Source organism: Neurospora tetraspora (assembly GCF_033439725.1).
Source record: "Neurospora tetraspora strain CBS 560.94 chromosome Unknown B0H65scaffold_1, whole genome shotgun sequence".
In the NCBI taxonomy this organism is placed as follows: domain Eukaryota; kingdom Fungi; phylum Ascomycota; class Sordariomycetes; order Sordariales; family Sordariaceae; genus Neurospora; species Neurospora tetraspora.
Genome location: NW_026944383.1, coordinates 5,775,938 through 5,791,264, shown reverse-complemented (window position 1 = coordinate 5,791,264; position 15,327 = coordinate 5,775,938). Strand labels below are relative to the sequence as shown.

Sequence of the window (15,327 nt, the reverse complement as noted above, 5' to 3'; positions counted from 1 at the left end):
GTTATGAAGCTGTTATGAATACAGGTATCATCGGCCCAAAAGCCTTTCGCTCCTCCTTTCACATCGGAAAGCGCCGACATTCTTTTGAAAGACGACGGAGCGTCATTTCATCGGCCAAGGCAGTCTTTTTGTCCATCCCGCGGGTTGCGTACGCCAGGGTTGGTGCATTGAGCGACCGTGCTGGAGAATCGGGGCGGCAGGTGGATTTATTGGGGCATGTGTAACCCTAACCCGGAGTTCATGTAACTTTTCAGTTTCCTGTCCTGCACATTGAGATTGAGATCCCAACCATTGGCTCGGCTTTTATTCTAAACTCCGGTTTTATTCTAAACTCCGCTTTCAACCTCAAACATCCATATCCGTTCATCTACATGACAGCTTGATGACCAGAAAAATACCAATTGTTCACACAATATCTCATCTTCTTCTCCTACTTTACTCCATGCATTGATCACACAGTCACAATGTCCGTCCCCGTTTGCGCCGATTGCTTCAAAGGAACCCTCCGCGGCGACGTCATCCCCACCGGCCACGAGGATGTCATCCACGGACTTCCCACATACATCGCGACCCCGGAGCCCTGGGTAAAACCGCTCGGCACGGTAGTTCTCATTACCGATGCCTTCGGATGGACCCTCCGCAACACGCGCGCCCTAGCGGATTCATACGCAAAACGTGTTCCCTGCATTGTGTACGTCCCCGACTTCATGGACGGCAAAGCTGTCCCTCTCTCGCTCATGGCCTCATTCGAGTCGAAGCCCGACCCCAACTCGCCCTGGCTTTTCCGCATCCTGAGTCGCTCCTGGAACATCATCAAGGCCGTCCCCGTTGTCCTCCTCTTCCTTTACCGCACCCGTCCATCTGTTGCTTGGCCGCGCGTGCGATCCTTCCTCAGCGCTGTGCGATCGACGCCGTCGGCGGATGGTACACCTCCCAAGGTCGGCGTTGCTGGGTTCTGCTGGGGTGGGCTCTACGCTGTTGGCCTTACTAATACTCAAAACCCGGACAATTGGGTGACGCTTGGTGGTGGAGGGAAGGTTCCGCTGATTGACTGCGCGTTCACTGCCCATCCGTCGTTGCTCAAGTTGCCGAGGCACATCCAAGAGGTGCAGCTTCCGCTCAGCTTGGCGAACGGGGAGGACGATGCGTATATGGGGAGGGAGAAGATGAAGGAAGTGACGAGAATTCTGGAAGACAAGAACAAAACGTCGGCGACGGAGGTGGAGGTGGAGGGGGCGGATATGCCGAATGCGTATGAGGTTGTGGTGTATCCGGGAGCCAAGCATGGGTTTGCTGTGAGAGGAGATCCGGAGGATCCGTTGCAGAAGGAGAGGGGAGATCAGTCTGAGGTTCAGGCTGTGCGTTGGTTCAGCAAATGGTTTGCCATGCGAGCGTTCGTGGCCAAAGAGGTCTGAGTTTCTGAGATAAACCTGTGGTCGGCGCCGCGGCTGTTTGGTGAGTGGTGCCTGCTCCTTCCACTTTACGTCTAACACTGCGACGTGCTTGTGTTTGGGATATCTGGGGACCGTTACCACGGTACCGGGAGGCTCTGCGCGTTTCAGCCGTGCGGGTTCTGTAGCTCTTCGCGGACCTTCCACTTCCCATTCACTTCGTGTTGTCTACCTACCTAGTTAGCGCAACCTGGAGGCCGGGTGCAATGTGAATGCTACAACAAAGTAGTAAACCATCTCCCTTGAAGCTATCCTTGCCCGTTCCAACAAACCAACGCGCCAACAAGCTGACAAGCCAACAAGCAAACCAACATCATAGTGCATTCCATTTCCGTCATCTTGCCCCAGCCGACTACTTGCCCTTCGCGTTTAGCATTTGCCTGGTATCATCGCTACCCCGCGCAGTAATCTCTGACCCAACTGACGTCCGAGACGACGCTTATCGCGCCGGAAGTCCGCAAAGATGCCTCTACCACCGGAGACACAGCATCTGCTATCGTCGCACGACTTCGACTCCTCCGTGGATGAAGTCCCTCGCGAACCGCATTACACGCGCGCCGACCTCCTCTCGCTCAGCAAAAGCCAGCTCATAGCCACCTTCCTGGACCTCCAAGGCCGCGCCGACCAGTACCTCTCCCACATCGAATCCTCGCTGCGCGCCCAACAGTCCCAAGCCGAAGTCCTCACCTCCATCGAGCTACACTTGGACATCCCCCCTCAGCTCACTGAATCACACCACCAACACGTCGCGCTCGACCACGCTCTAACCTGGAACGAGATCTACGGCCCGGACAGCGCCCTCCTCCTGCAAACCAGCACTCTCCAAACCCAAGTCACCACCCGCCGCCTGACCTCCATCCGCGACCACATCCGCGAAAGCGGCGGCGGCGACAGTTTTTCCCCCTCCTCCCCTAACCCTTCCAACGGCTTATCCCTCAGCCCCCCAACCCTCTGCAAACACGTGCTCTCCACCACCATCACCCGCATAGCCCCCGGTTTCTTCCTCGCCGGCTCTGACGACCCCGAGCAAAAGGAGAACATGCTCTCGTTCAAGCAGATCGCTTTGGGCATGAGCATCCGCGAGTTCATCGAGTCCTTTGCCGAAGACCAAGGCCGCGCAGAAGAGGACGACAACGAGCTCTGGCGACGTATGGAAACCCCCCTCTTGCGCGCTCTGGCAACTCCGGAAATGAGCGATGCGGCCTGGAACCGGATGGGCTTTCTCGGTGCTTGGTTCCGTGCTCAGAGGTCGGGACACTTTGAGGCGGAGCGGATGCGGTTTTTGATGGAGATGCAGAGAGAAGCCAGGGAGAAGATGAAGAACGAGAGAGCGGTGCCAATGGTTTGTGTGCAGTGTAGGGAGGAGAAGGTGCTGCCTGTGGGGAATGAAGTTGCTGCGAGGCTGGTTCAGGCGGAGGGAAAGCTGTTGGAGTGGTGGAAGGGAGGGAGGGAGGAGGTGGAGAGGGTGGTGGAGGGGATTGTGGAGAGGTTTAGGGAGGAGGATCGGAAGGAGGCGAAGAGGGCTTATGAGGAGTTTGCGAGGAGTATGGGGGTTGTTACTGCTGCTACTGGTACTGGTACTGGTACTGGTACTGGTACTGTTACTGGTGATGCGGAGGCTGTGGAGGCTGATGAGGCAAGACCGGCTGGACCGGCGGGAACGGGATACCCGGTGCCGATGCCGCCTGATGATTTGGGTCATGCGGGAAGGTATGAACCTGAGTTTCGGCCGAAGGAAATTAACAGCTTGGTGAGGCAGGTTCATATGAGCAACTTGTAGAGTGGAAGGGAGTATGTGTTGGAGATACGGCAACAGGGGACCAATTGGGGCCCGGAAGCCAACAATCATGTCTTCCTGGGGATAGAAGTGTATTACCCTATTTCGGGAAAGTTGTGTAGCAGTATCGACGATGGAAAGGTTTTGAGCTTAGGGGTCAGATGTCCATATGGAATCCGACCATGTCCGAGACGGTGGTTGGTAGAGAGATTGCTCTGTACATTGCTCTCTGGTGTTGCAGCATTACCCGTTAGCTATCATCATGGCGGTCATCATGATCTGGCTGGAGTTTGGGGTGATAAAGCAGGACGGTTTCTGTTCGGGTATCTCTGGCTGTTGCATCTAGCACATCATCTGCATACCTAGGTATCAATAGTTAGAACTGGTTGTCAATCATCATGATGTACAGTAGCCTGATAGTCCAAATGAGACCTATCCCAACCCATCCTGAATGCCGGAAGCCTGCCTTGGAATGCCTCGAAGTGAACCGAAGACAAGTTATCAGCGATATCTGGGCAGACATAGTATTCAGGCTCCTATCATCGAGAAACTAAATGCCAAAAAAATCCAGGCCACTTGACGAGAGGTTTCGAGCTAACAAACTCTCCAGTGCTTCTGGTGTGTTACATGGCCTTTCGGCCCGGTTCATCCCACGATCAGTTGCTCCTTCCCAAATCCCAAATTCTCATCTCCTTCGCAACATCCCGCCAGGCAAAAGCCACTCCACCATCTTCCACCCACCTACTCCTTCCTTCCTTCCCCCCTTCCTTCCTTCCCTCCTTCCTCAAAGAGTAACATATATACACTTCCTCAAAACCTTCGCCCCCAAAAACGGATTCACCTTCCTAACCACCCCATCACTCCCCACCACCTCCTCCTCATACCTCTCCAAATCCACCACACTAACCACCGTACTCTTCGCCCCCTCCACCCCAGCCCCATCCCCAGCCCCAACCTCGCCAGGCACCCTCTCCCAAATCTCATTCAGCCGATTATTCACCGTCCCGACCTGCGTGGCCTTGAACCCCGCCTTCTTGGCTTCCACCATCAAATGCGCCGCCAACGCTCTCGCCAGTCCCCTCCCTTCATAATCCGCCCTCGTCGCCGTTCCGCATCTATACAGACACTCGCCTACTTCCTTCGGTTTGCGCTCCTCCGGCGGGCGAATGTCGTTGGCCTCTGTCAGGCCGACTAGTTTTTCGAACAGCGGCAAAGCGTCGAAGAGAGGTTGGAATTTGACTCTATCAAACGGAGTAGCCACAGGGTCGTAGGCTAGCGCGACTGACACAAGCGGGAAATCCATTTGTTCCAGCAGCTCAGCACCGGAGGCAGCGGGGGTTGACTCATCCCAGTAGACTTTGCCGTGGGTGGCGGCGGACTCGGGCCGCTTGTATTGGTACTAGGTGTCGAAGATGCCGTAGGACATGCCGGATTCGATGCCGTGGGAGGTGTTGTACTGCCCGGTGTTGAAGACTTGGTAGGAGCGGGAGACGGCGTCGGAGGCGTGTAGGCGAGACCAGACGGCGTTGTGGAAGAGGTTGGCGTGGGTGATGATGGCGTGGGCGAAGGGGAGGTCGGAGAGGGTGAGCTTGCGGATTTGGTAGCGGGGTGGGAGGGTTGTTGGGGATGCCATTTTGGGTTGATTTGTTGGCTTCTTCTTGTGGTTGCTGGAAGGGATTGGAGTGCTGTTTGAAGAACTTTTTGACTTGTTGTTGATATTGGGGGCTTCGACTGCGGCACTTTGTTGTTTGTTCAGCGCGAGGAAAGTCTGGGGTATTTATCACTGGCATCACCAAAGACGGCCGCACAAGGCATTCGCAAGTCCGCGTCAGCATGTCAGCTTCAGGTACCATCCTTCCTATTTGGGTTTACCGTGCAACCTACCTGCCGTAATGGAAGTGTGAGCTGACCAACCGTTCAACATCAGATTGTCTTGGAATCTCATCGTGACGAAAGGGACACACTCGACGCGTTGTCGCCTAAAATCTCACCGTGTAGGCCAACTTCCGAGGTTCGGTCATCAGGAGATGTAGGAACCACACTCCATTGTACGTCTGTCTGATTTTACCAAATGAACACTTGGTCTCAAGCCTTTGGGTCCCTTCCACTTATCAGGCCTCATCTTCTCGAGAAGACAAGTGTTGTTTTCAGGCCTTTGCTACTCCGCGGAAAGAAGGTTGAGTACTCGCACTCACGTCTACCACCCACAATTCCGCCTCTTACCGGCCAGAGGGCCGTGCAAAGATGAGAGACTTGGAGCGCCAGGACAAGTGTCACTTTATGGAAAGGGTTGAAGATCAAGTGCGAGTGTTTCGAACGGGTGTACTTCGCGGGCGTAACTTGAACCTAAGTTCGGCGTGCGCAGGGCAACCATCCAAACAAGATGCATCCCAGAAGGACAACATGGATGTTAGGAGTCTAGGCATCAAGTACTCAAGCCTGTGATGGTCTCTACGAGAGATCTTTGGAAGCAGAAGGCAACATGACGGGGAACGGGTTGGTTTCGCAGTGTTCGGTGCTGACAATGACATCTGTCGGTTGACTTGACCGACACCGACAGCTGCTTGCATTGCAGCCACAGAAGCCACCCACCACCTCCCAAAATGTGCAGACAAGTCCAAACTTGCTTAACTGTTGGACTCCTCAGATCACAACTCCATTTTCTATCCCAAGCACCGCAGTTCCTCACTCCCGTGATCCCAGTCAACGACCACGGCCACGCGCCATGGGCAGCCGAACGTCCAACAACTCGAGCTCCTCCACCGGCACCGGTTCCGGGTCGCCGTCAGTATCGTCTCCGTCAGTATCCGACCCAGGCACCATAACCGCCGCCCTCCGCGCCCTAATGCCTTCCCACCCCGTCTGCGCCGACGCCCTCGCCCTCGCCCGCTCCCGCCTCCCCGCCACGCTCCTCTACCACAGCTTCCGCGTCTACATGTACGCCCAAGCGTTGATGCGCATCACCCCCCTAAACGACCCAGCCGACGGCCCTTCTTTGCTGCCCAGCTTCCCAGGGATAGCCCTCATCAGTCCCGCCTTGGGGGAATACGCCACCATCGCTCCGCCGCACGTCTTGTTCGTCGCTTGTATCCTGCACGCCATAGGCGTAGCCCGCGAGTACGATACCATGCCCGAGCGGTTCGAGATCATCGGGGCGGACGTAGCCGCTCGTTTGCTACGCAGTCACAACATCCCGACGCTGGCGGTCCGCGAGGCTTGGTTGGCCATTAGTCTGCATACCAACCCGACTATTGCGGAGCGTATGAGTGGTGCGGTGCGTGCTCTGCGGTTTGCTAAGCGGGCGGATTTTGGGTTTTGTACTGTCCCGCCTGTGGATAGCCTGCCGGGAGGAGCTACTTCGGTGAATCTGCTGAGGTGGCAGCTGCCGAGGTTGGAGATTAAGAAGCAGCTTGGTGATGCTATTGTGCGACAGGCGCTGAAGGAAGCGCAGAAGGCACCCAGGGGGTCTTGGGCGGCGGAGCTGGTTAGGGGGAAGGAGGGGCATCCGGATTGGGAGGGGATAAATATGAACTTCAATATGTTCTAGGTCTTCTAGGAGCTGTGGGGGTTTGGGGCGGCAGAGCTGGTATGTGTAAAGGAGGGGCATCCGGATTGAGAGGGAATTAATAGGAATTTGGACTTGTTTTAGGGCCAGAAACTCGTGGGGGCCAGGCGTAAGGAGGAGATTTTTTGCATCTGCGATGTTGCTTGTTCCCGTCTGGGTAGGATCGTTGATGGCTGGATTGCCCGCAATGCCTTTCTTGAATGAGACGGTTCAACTGCACCACCTTTGTTGTCATATCGTGACGGCTGTTGTTGGTTACTTGGTTAATATGAAGGAACGCTTCTCAGCCCAACAGTTGCTCGGAAGGACGATACGGCAGCAAACAAGCCCAAATCCGGCGACGGGTAGAGGCAAACGGTGCCTTCCACTACCCATTAACGCCCAGCCAAGATTCTGTCCAACTTAAAGCGCACAATGAAGGTTGGGGGTGACAAACAATGAACTGAAAGGGAAGAATGGAGTGAATGTTGGAGGGATGGTGATCAAGTGTAAGCTGAAAGCTATTAGAAGAGCGCCAGGGGCTCGAATGTTTTGTAAACAGACCGTTGGAAGTTGTTTCTTACAAGCATGGATACAAAATGTGTTCAGAACTTGAACTTCTGCGCAAGCGCTCTTTGCAATCTTCGCTACCATACGATGGCGATTTCTTCATCGACGACAACATCCTTGCTCTATTCGGTCCTGGGGCAAAGATCATATCAGCTAGTCACTGCGGGAAATCAGCATGGACTGTCACTGCTCGTCTGGTTCTCGCCTTTTCCGATGGATCCAGGGGCCAGTACTTCGTCAAATCCGCCCCGGGTAACCATGGTCGTTCCATGATGGAAGGAGAGTGCAGTGCCATGTCTGAACTGCGCAAGTCGGCGCCTGACTTTGCCCCCGCGCCACTCGGCTGGGACAAGTACAAGCTAGAGGAGCCGGAGGCCTATTTCTTCGTGGCTGAGTATGTCGACATGCAGGACGGGATGCCACACCCGGACAAGTTATGCTCGAGGCTGGCACGTCTCCATCGCGAAAGTCAGTCTCCGACAGGACAGTTCGGCTTTGGTATCTCGAAATGTCAGGGGCGTGTGCTGCAGTGTGTCGAGTGGGAAACTAACTGGACCACGTTCTTCGTCAAGTTGCTTCGGAACGTCATTGTCCAGGACTTTGAGGTCAACGGTTCCTGGGAAGACCTTGACATCGTCGAAAGACGGTTCATCGAACGAGTTGTGCTACGGCTGCTAGACGCCTTGGTGGAAAATGGCCGCGTCCTCAAGCCGAGCTTGATCCACGCAGATCTCTGGGAGGGGAACTGTGGAACCTCTCGTGACAACGGCAACATCTACATCTTCGATGCGGCTTGTTTTTACGGCCATCACGAGATGGATGTCGCGGATTGGCGCTGCAACTACAACAAGATTAGCGATCCGATATACACAAACACGTATAACCGTTACCAGGAACCGAGCGAGCCCAAGGACGAGTGGGAGGATAGGAATCGGTTGTATAGCGTGTACTATAACCTGTTATACTCGGTCAACCATGCCAATGCTGGAACGGCTGTTAGGCAGCAGTAGGTCGCCCATCTTCAAGTACAATGGCAAACACTAATCTGGTCGCAGAGCATATGCGGATATGTACCATCTCGTGGACAAATACGCTCCGTTCCCGGGCAACGAAGGGCCACCGAGGATCGCGGCTGATCAGATGGCCGTGCTGCCTGTCGAGAAGGACCACGCCATGTCAACTGTGCCTGATATTTTGGGAACGCCTTGATCCCATTCGATGGGCTGCTCCGTCGAGTATGACAGAAGCTGAGTGTCCGTGGCCTTGTTTGGTCGTGTTGTGTGGTCTGCTTGGTCGAATTGCATCCCTGTATTACACCTCAAGATCCTCTTCCCGAGCTTCCACGACAGCACGATCGGATATTGTGCAAAGCAACGAGGAAGGAGTGATGTGTCGTGTTTTTCGAAGAGGGAGGAACGATTTGGGCATTAAGAATTAAGGGGTAAAAGTGGGTCAAATTCGCAACATCCGCGCCAAGGGAACGGATTTCCAGTGGGTTACAGCAGCAACACTCAACCGTGACCCCGTCGGAGGTTCATATAAAAATCTACAGGCAAATTTAGAATGGACCATTGTTCCATTCCCAAAGAGCTGTCTCTGGCACCTCGCCATCTTCAATGGATGACGACAAGACCGGGCGCAAACGCCCTTTGTCGTTGTCCCTCCTGGCTTCCCCGCATGTTGGTTGTTGGTGTTGAAGGAGCGGCGACCCGTACTACCTGCAGTACCCCGCCGTACGTTGCTGTACTTAGCGTATCGTCACTATCTTACAGGGGCAGGTGCACCCGGCATCATCCCGTTTGGCATGAGCACGGGCAACTGATCATGATGTCTGCATTTTCTTTCCCGCCGTACTGTCTTTCTCCTGACTTCTTCTTCAAGATCACCAATTTCGATGTCAAGACACCACCTCTGTCTGAACCATGCTCATGCTGGACTACACTCGTATTTTTCTTGACATATCAATGCTAGTGTTCTAGCTCTGCCCTACGTCTCCTATATCACTGGTTTCAATTTGTCACTTCGGATCAAGGCAGTTTTAGGTGCAAACACTAATGTATTCATGGAAAACGAACGCCGTACGCCTATCGCTAATACCCAAAATGCATTCCAAAAGCCAACGCTGTACCCAATGACTCCATGTCCTTCTCTTCTCTCTACTCCTTGTCTTTTTCTTCCCCGTGCTGATCAAACGTTCAAAACAGATCAATCCTGAAGCGTTACGATGCCATCCTCGTCGACTCCGAACTCCGTCACGTACATGCAACGCCCGGCGTCGCAATTGGCGTGGAACACCATGATTCCACCGCCGCGGACACTGCTCGCTCCTCCAGGGCCGTCGAACCCGAAGGAAGTAGTGTTAGGACCCATCAGCTCACCACGGCGATGGTACGGTCCCTCGATCTGGTCTGCAGTCGCATACTTGATGTCGTACTCTGGCGTGTTATAGCAGTGGGATGAGTAGAACAGTACGAATGTGCCGTTCCACGTCCGAATCAGGTTGGGGGCCTCGATTAGCGGGCCATCGAGCTCCGGATCACGGTCGAGGATCTCAGTGTAATGGCCTATCGGAGTGATGCCGTCGCTTTCGTTAACTCTCTGCAGACGAAACGGAGTCGGCTCGCCAGGGGGGTCGCCGTTGCCGCAAGGACCACCGGGTCCCTTCGAACTACCGTCCACCTTATATACAACGAAGAACGAGCCGTCGAAAGGGTCGAGGTAGCCGCTCGCATCGATGGCACCACCCTCAGAGTCGGGGCAAGCAAAAGGCTCATCGAGAGCCTCGTACGGACCGGTGATGTTCTCCGCAGTGGCGATGCCAATGCAGTGATAAGGAGAATCCGCCAAAAGACCAGAGTAGTACATGACGAATGAGTCGGTGGCCTCGAAGTAGTGCACATCTGGGGCCCAGATGTCGTATTGGTCGGGGTTGACCCACTTGCCCGGAGTCGGGAGGAGGTCGTGCTCGACATAGGTCCAAGGACCGTCGTGCGGATTGGGGCTGTAAGCAGCCTGGACGTTCTTGCCGTTGCTGTTGGTTGCAAAGGTGTACCACTCGTGGGTGCGAGGGTCAAGGGTAATGGCTGGGTCAGGGAAGTCTCTGTTGCCCAGGGTCTCAGCCGGGGAGGCCAAGATAGCCAGGGGGGCCATCACCAGGGCCACAATGGCGGAAAGGAGAGAAGTGAGCTGCATGATGGATGTTCGTGGATGTTCGGTTCCTCACTAGCAGGCTCATAAAACGGTTGCTGTGTAAGTTGCTATCGATGGCGAAATTGGGGAAGCTGTTCGACTACAGGCTAACGGTTGCTGTTCTAATTCGTGGGAGTACTGGTATTTGTAGTTGTGGCAGGAGGGAAAAGGAGGTCAAGGATCAAGATCTGAGGGGTTTATATAGGTCCTCGAGCTTCCTGTCGTCGGAGAATTTCTGTCGTGATGTCCAGTCACGAGTCCCTCGATATCAGATACCGGGTTCAGTGAAGTTGCGCAAAGTTGCGGGACCGAAGGTCCGGAGGCTGACTCAATTCGAGTAACGTTGGAGACTCAGGTCACGAGTCCTCAAGGTGAATGGACTGCTGGGCCTTAAAACCAAACAGGCACCACTGTTCAACAGGAGGATTTCCCCGGGATTGTTAGTGAAGGAAGAATCCGCCTACGAACAGAAAGTCAGCAATCTTGAATCGCTTGGTAAGTTCTTTTTGGATGAGAAGGATGGTGAAGGTCTTACTCTACTTGGCAGACTGCTCCGGATCAAAGCGCTGATGAATGACACAAGTTTTAGGTTCCTAGGTTCGATGAAACATGGGATTCTTCGTGAATACCATGTGCCTCGGCGTGGTTGTGGTTGTGTCTTCAATCTCGTCGAACAAGTCAGGACGGTGCAACTCGACCTTTATGCTTCGTCTTCCAGTCATACGTCAGACCAACAGCCCCGACACCAGCTCAAAGCCCATTTCTTTCACACTTATTCCTTGACAACCATCATCATGGATTCTGGTGATCGTCCCAGGGTACCACCCTTGCGGTGGAGCTATGTATGTTGTCCATCATCCTGATCAGTGAGCCCTGAGCTTCAATACGCATCACAAAGAGAGCGAAAGACGCTGGCCTAGTTCCACGAGATTGTTGACGTACGCTAAGGGTCCTCGAGATCTGTCAGATTGGCACTACTACACCAAGCTGGCAAAACTGGAGCTCCGAACTTGGAGTAATTCTAGTGGCTCAATCAGCCAACCTATGAATCTGACAAGATCGTCGGATGAATCCGGTCCCATGGAGTCTCGACCGGTTGGTGTCCTCATATCACTTCTCCACATTTCAGCTTTCAGGATCCCCAGTCCGGCCTGATCGCCGGCTCCGTCACAGGGAAGATCTTTGCTGCAAAGAGTGGACAACGTCATCGGACCCTGTGGGCGGACGATCACAGCGCCCTTGTTCTCGAACATCCTTTTGCTCCGCTTATGACATTCTTCATTCAGCCAAGAACTATGAGGGCACCTTGGCTGTGTCTTGAAGCACATTTCACTGCTTCTTCACCCAGTCCATCGGGTCCTGGTATCGGTCGCACGATTTCGGCTTCGTGTATCCCGAGAAGCTGTTGTGGCTTGCGACGTCTGGGAGTTTTTCGCATTGAAGCAAGCCGAGACATGCCTCATTCCTCCAAGGAAGGTTGGTACTCAAGGTCAGGCCATTCAGTGAGCTCGAAGCACAACCCTCAACTTCAAGTGTGACACTCACATGCAGCTGACCTTGAGTGTCTTGGCGTTCTGGAACCGGATCTCGAATCTGGGGTTGTTGGAGTGACAGGACACAGTCTGGACAGAAGCTTTTGACCGAGGAAAGGATTCGAGACGACAAGACGGAAGGCATGCATTCAAGCTCTATCACGAGACTGCCTTGACTAGATGCTGATCTCAACAAGGCCGCCTTTCCCATCGTCAACATACCGACCCCAACCCATACACTGGCCAGGGAGTTTCTTTTGAGTATTGACCATGTTCCCGCTACCTAGTCCCACCCATGCCTATGCTATCCGGAGCAGAACCCGACAAGGTTTGTGCGGAGGTCCATTCGGTGACGTCCTATCGGATCAACAGACCGTCTGAAGCTCACCGGGGCCCAAGCTCGAGCCAAACCGGAGGTTCGTCCCGTATCGTACGTCACCGCTTCACCTAACCCATGACAAATAACCTCAGGCTAGGTTCTCTATCGTTTGTCAAAGACTGTTGCGGCAACAAATACACTTCACGTACCTAAGAGACCGACGGACCAAGTGGTGGAGGCGACCCAAATCCCGAGCCGGCGAGCCCCCTTTGCTTGCACATATCGAAGTTTCGTGCTCACTGGGCCCTTGGTGCTGCTTTAACAGGGACTGCGAACTGCGGCGCCAACGAAAGCTTGCCGATTGCCCAAGCTTGCTCCTGTTACCCATCAAACACAACAACAGCCGCAGCCTCAATATCTTCAGTCGCCCTGTCAGTCCCAAGCATCTACCTAGTACCTATATAATCGGTGCTCGCACAGCGTCTTCCTTCCTGGCACTATCAGCTTCTACAGGATGGACAGCACACAACAAGCCATGCTGACACACCAAAGGTTGGCAAGCTGGGACAAACCCGTTCGTGTACTTCTGTACTCCGGGGGATTGCCGAAGAAGCTTGGCGTGCCTGGTACCTGCAGCCTTGTATGCTACGGACATGGGTAACCCTGGTAACCAATGCCGCGCGGCTCTGCTCTCCGGAGATGTCACTTTGTCGGTTCAAGGATACCTCTAGCAACAGCAGCGCCAGGGGGTTGTTGCTCAGTCAAACGCAGCTATACAGCAAGGAGTAGCTGATGATTGTCTCACAATAACAGTTTAGGATGTGAAAGCAAACTAGCAAAGTCATTCCTGCGGTTGTCACGTGGCAACCACTGGTAGGCCTCACCATCCCTCAATAACTGACGACGATCGGCTCTTCTCTTGAGGGTCGATGAGGGATCTAGAAGATAGGATATACTTTGTATTGGAGTGGCCAGTCGCTGTCTGGGGTTTCTTCTTTTTTTCTTTTCTTTCTTTCCTTCCAACTCCTTTCTTCTTTTCTTTCTTTCTTTTTTTCTCATCTGTAGTGCTTATGCCGCTTTTCTTCACTTATAGGTTGACATTCACTTATTAAGCATCTCTGCTCTTCACCACATGTTATTGCTATGGCCACTCGTCGAACCGAACAACCTTGCTATGACCTTGAACCTTAACGCCTATTCACTGGGCTTCCCTTCACCGGCAATCTCCTCTAGTATTTCAGGGCTGTTCCGGTTTCCATTTCTACTCTGACTGTTACCACTTCAGAGTCAACCCGTTTGTGGTCGTCGGCCCTCTACCTCCGTCATTTTCTCCATACCACCATCCAGGCAGTCTGCGATGATCCATAAGACCTAACCCTGCCTCTACATCTATCTTTCCGTCTGCTTGCCCCCACGGCCCCACGCCGCACGGCGAGCTTGTCAAAATGCCGTCCAAGTAAGCCCCTCTATTCACACCTCCTTCCGGAATCCCACAATCCATATGCCAGTTCTAACTCTATGGTCACAGAATCGTCGACGAAGTCATCCAGGCAATCACTGGACAGTTGTTCCAGGGAATTGACAGCTCGGAACATAACATGATGTGAGTCACATGAGATCGATATAATGCAACCCAGAGGTGCCTACCCGTTTTCGTTGTCATGGACACTGATCAAAAGTTCTTCAACCTTCTAGCCCCGCTGTAATGCAGCAAAAGGTTGCTAAAGAGCTCAAAAACGTGCTGAGGAACGCCGGTATCAGTGGCGATACCTCTCTACGTGACGTCGTCCTACCTCTTGCAAACAATGAGTTCGGCTGTCCCGGCAATGAACGCTCGGAAGCCCCGTTTAGTATTTTGGCACCGGCTGGTGACAACAACGCTGGAGAAGCTCAAGATGACACAGCCGCTCCGTAAGTCTCCCAAGCCCTACCCTTTCTCCTAAACTGGTAAAGCCTCATAAGAACTGACACATGTCGTACGTTAAAGACTCACTGGCGACTGGTCCTTGGACCAGTTTAACCCAGCCGCTCGCCCTCCCAAAAGCAGCTACGCGTGGTGCGCAATCTGCGAGAGATGGCAGTCAAATTCTTCTCAGCATAAGAGGCAGTAAGTTCCACTGGCTAAGAGCCAACATGCAATGATGCGGCCGATGTAAAATCTGACACAATTCCCAACGTACATAGGCATGTCAACAGGGAGCCCGTTCTTTGCCCCGAGCCGCTTTTGGGCGGCGTACCAGGAATGCTCTGCTTGGAGCAATTTCAGGACCAGACTGCTCTCAGGTGCCATATCCTGCGTGATCATGGTCGCCATACTTCAAACGCTTACAAAGGGGGGATTCGAGTGGATTCTAGCGCGGGAAATGTTCTGGTTAGGAACGCTAACGGAAAGTCTGAGGACTGAGTGTCTCGCACGGGCAAATGGGAAACGAGTGTTCGTGGCTGCGGTATCTTCTGTTTCCTAGTAGTCTAGGTAGAGGTATGGATGCTGGATAACCGGGTGGGACAAGGCGAGTATTAACGGTTGATATCTGCAGCTAAAGGTATCTAGCCTCTGCCTTGTTCATATTACTTTTCTCTCTCACTGCATCCACGAGAGTACGTGTTGGGCCGCCGCCACCTGGTAAGGTTGGCTGGCACTTGGCCCACTTTCACTTCCAGACCACACCAGTATTTTTTCCTTCTTTCTTTCTCTTCCCGTAGCGCTTTCTTTCTGAATCATCCACAATATCATCACTTCTTTCTTTGATTCAGCGGATCGCTTCCCACAGGTTGTGAGCCCGGAACCGCTTCGCGATCTTCGAAGTCAACAATCGAGCCGCTTCGTTACGAGGTTTACAGCAAATTCAAGCACACCCTATAGGGAGAAAGTCCCGGTGTTTTGATTGATTTGCACGCCCATCAACGAACGCGACCTTCTTGTCGACCCCGCATCGCGCCCTCCA

The 15,327-nt window shown here is 53.6% G+C and overlaps 7 protein-coding genes across 7 annotated transcripts; 5 read left to right on the top strand and 2 right to left on the bottom strand.

The window, feature by feature from the left end:
- Positions 1 to 323: 323 nt before the first annotated feature.
- On the top strand, positions 324 to 1,703 carry B0H65DRAFT_452472 (uncharacterized protein). Its single transcript, XM_062826100.1, has one exon. It carries the CDS (start codon positions 465 to 467, stop codon positions 1,413 to 1,415), a length of 951 nt encoding a protein of 316 aa, XP_062686959.1. The 5' UTR covers positions 324 to 464; the 3' UTR covers positions 1,416 to 1,703.
- A 49-nt stretch (positions 1,704 to 1,752) lies between these two features.
- B0H65DRAFT_564427 (uncharacterized protein) lies at positions 1,753 to 3,627 on the top strand. The gene has a single exon (XM_062830254.1). It carries the CDS (start codon positions 1,915 to 1,917, stop codon positions 3,229 to 3,231), a length of 1,317 nt encoding a protein of 438 aa, XP_062686958.1. The 5' UTR covers positions 1,753 to 1,914; the 3' UTR covers positions 3,232 to 3,627.
- An 11-nt stretch (positions 3,628 to 3,638) lies between these two features.
- On the bottom strand, positions 3,639 to 4,982 carry B0H65DRAFT_452469 (uncharacterized protein). The gene has a single exon (XM_062826099.1). The coding sequence runs from the start codon at positions 4,529 to 4,531 to the stop codon at positions 4,013 to 4,015; it is 519 nt and encodes a 172-aa protein (XP_062686957.1). The 5' UTR covers positions 4,532 to 4,982; the 3' UTR covers positions 3,639 to 4,012.
- An 823-nt stretch (positions 4,983 to 5,805) lies between these two features.
- B0H65DRAFT_52033 (uncharacterized protein) lies at positions 5,806 to 7,073 on the top strand. Its single transcript, XM_062828730.1, has one exon. The coding sequence runs from the start codon at positions 5,954 to 5,956 to the stop codon at positions 6,773 to 6,775; it is 822 nt and encodes a 273-aa protein (XP_062686956.1). The 5' UTR covers positions 5,806 to 5,953; the 3' UTR covers positions 6,776 to 7,073.
- B0H65DRAFT_52157 (Fructosamine kinase-domain-containing protein) lies at positions 7,074 to 8,728 on the top strand. The gene is made up of 2 exons (XM_062828755.1): positions 7,074 to 8,348; positions 8,398 to 8,728. The coding sequence occupies exons 1-2, from the start codon at positions 7,372 to 7,374 to the stop codon at positions 8,549 to 8,551; spliced, it is 1,131 nt and encodes a 376-aa protein (XP_062686955.1). The 5' UTR covers positions 7,074 to 7,371; the 3' UTR covers positions 8,552 to 8,728.
- Positions 8,729 to 9,201: 473 nt separating this feature from the next.
- B0H65DRAFT_52083 (glycosyl hydrolase) lies at positions 9,202 to 11,026 on the bottom strand. The gene has a single exon (XM_062828735.1). It carries the CDS (start codon positions 10,532 to 10,534, stop codon positions 9,548 to 9,550), a length of 987 nt encoding a protein of 328 aa, XP_062686954.1. The 5' UTR covers positions 10,535 to 11,026; the 3' UTR covers positions 9,202 to 9,547.
- Positions 11,027 to 14,087: 3,061 nt separating this feature from the next.
- Positions 14,088 to 14,786, top strand: B0H65DRAFT_438807 (uncharacterized protein; the record flags this gene model as incomplete). Its single annotated transcript, XM_062825387.1, has 3 exons — positions 14,088 to 14,293; positions 14,370 to 14,489; positions 14,567 to 14,786. The coding sequence occupies 3 exons, from the start codon at positions 14,088 to 14,090 to the stop codon at positions 14,784 to 14,786; spliced, it is 546 nt and encodes a 181-aa protein (XP_062686953.1).
- Positions 14,787 to 15,327: the final 541 nt, after the last annotated feature.

Excerpts from the sequence above, each read along its gene's own strand:
- B0H65DRAFT_452472 (XM_062826100.1), top strand. The coding sequence starts at position 465 with ATGTCCGTCCCCGTTTGCGCCGATTGCTTCAAAGGAACCCTCCGCGGC.
- B0H65DRAFT_564427 (XM_062830254.1), top strand. The coding sequence starts at position 1,915 with ATGCCTCTACCACCGGAGACACAGCATCTGCTATCGTCGCACGACTTC.
- B0H65DRAFT_452469 (XM_062826099.1), bottom strand. The coding sequence starts at position 4,531 with ATGGATTTCCCGCTTGTGTCAGTCGCGCTAGCCTACGACCCTGTGGCT.
- B0H65DRAFT_52033 (XM_062828730.1), top strand. The coding sequence starts at position 5,954 with ATGGGCAGCCGAACGTCCAACAACTCGAGCTCCTCCACCGGCACCGGT.
- B0H65DRAFT_52157 (XM_062828755.1), top strand. The coding sequence starts at position 7,372 with ATGTGTTCAGAACTTGAACTTCTGCGCAAGCGCTCTTTGCAATCTTCG. Across the intron at positions 8,349-8,397 it reads GGAACGGCTGTTAGGCAGCA|AGCATATGCGGATATGTACC; the intron begins GTAGGTCGCCCA and ends ATCTGGTCGCAG.
- B0H65DRAFT_52083 (XM_062828735.1), bottom strand. The coding sequence starts at position 10,534 with ATGCAGCTCACTTCTCTCCTTTCCGCCATTGTGGCCCTGGTGATGGCC.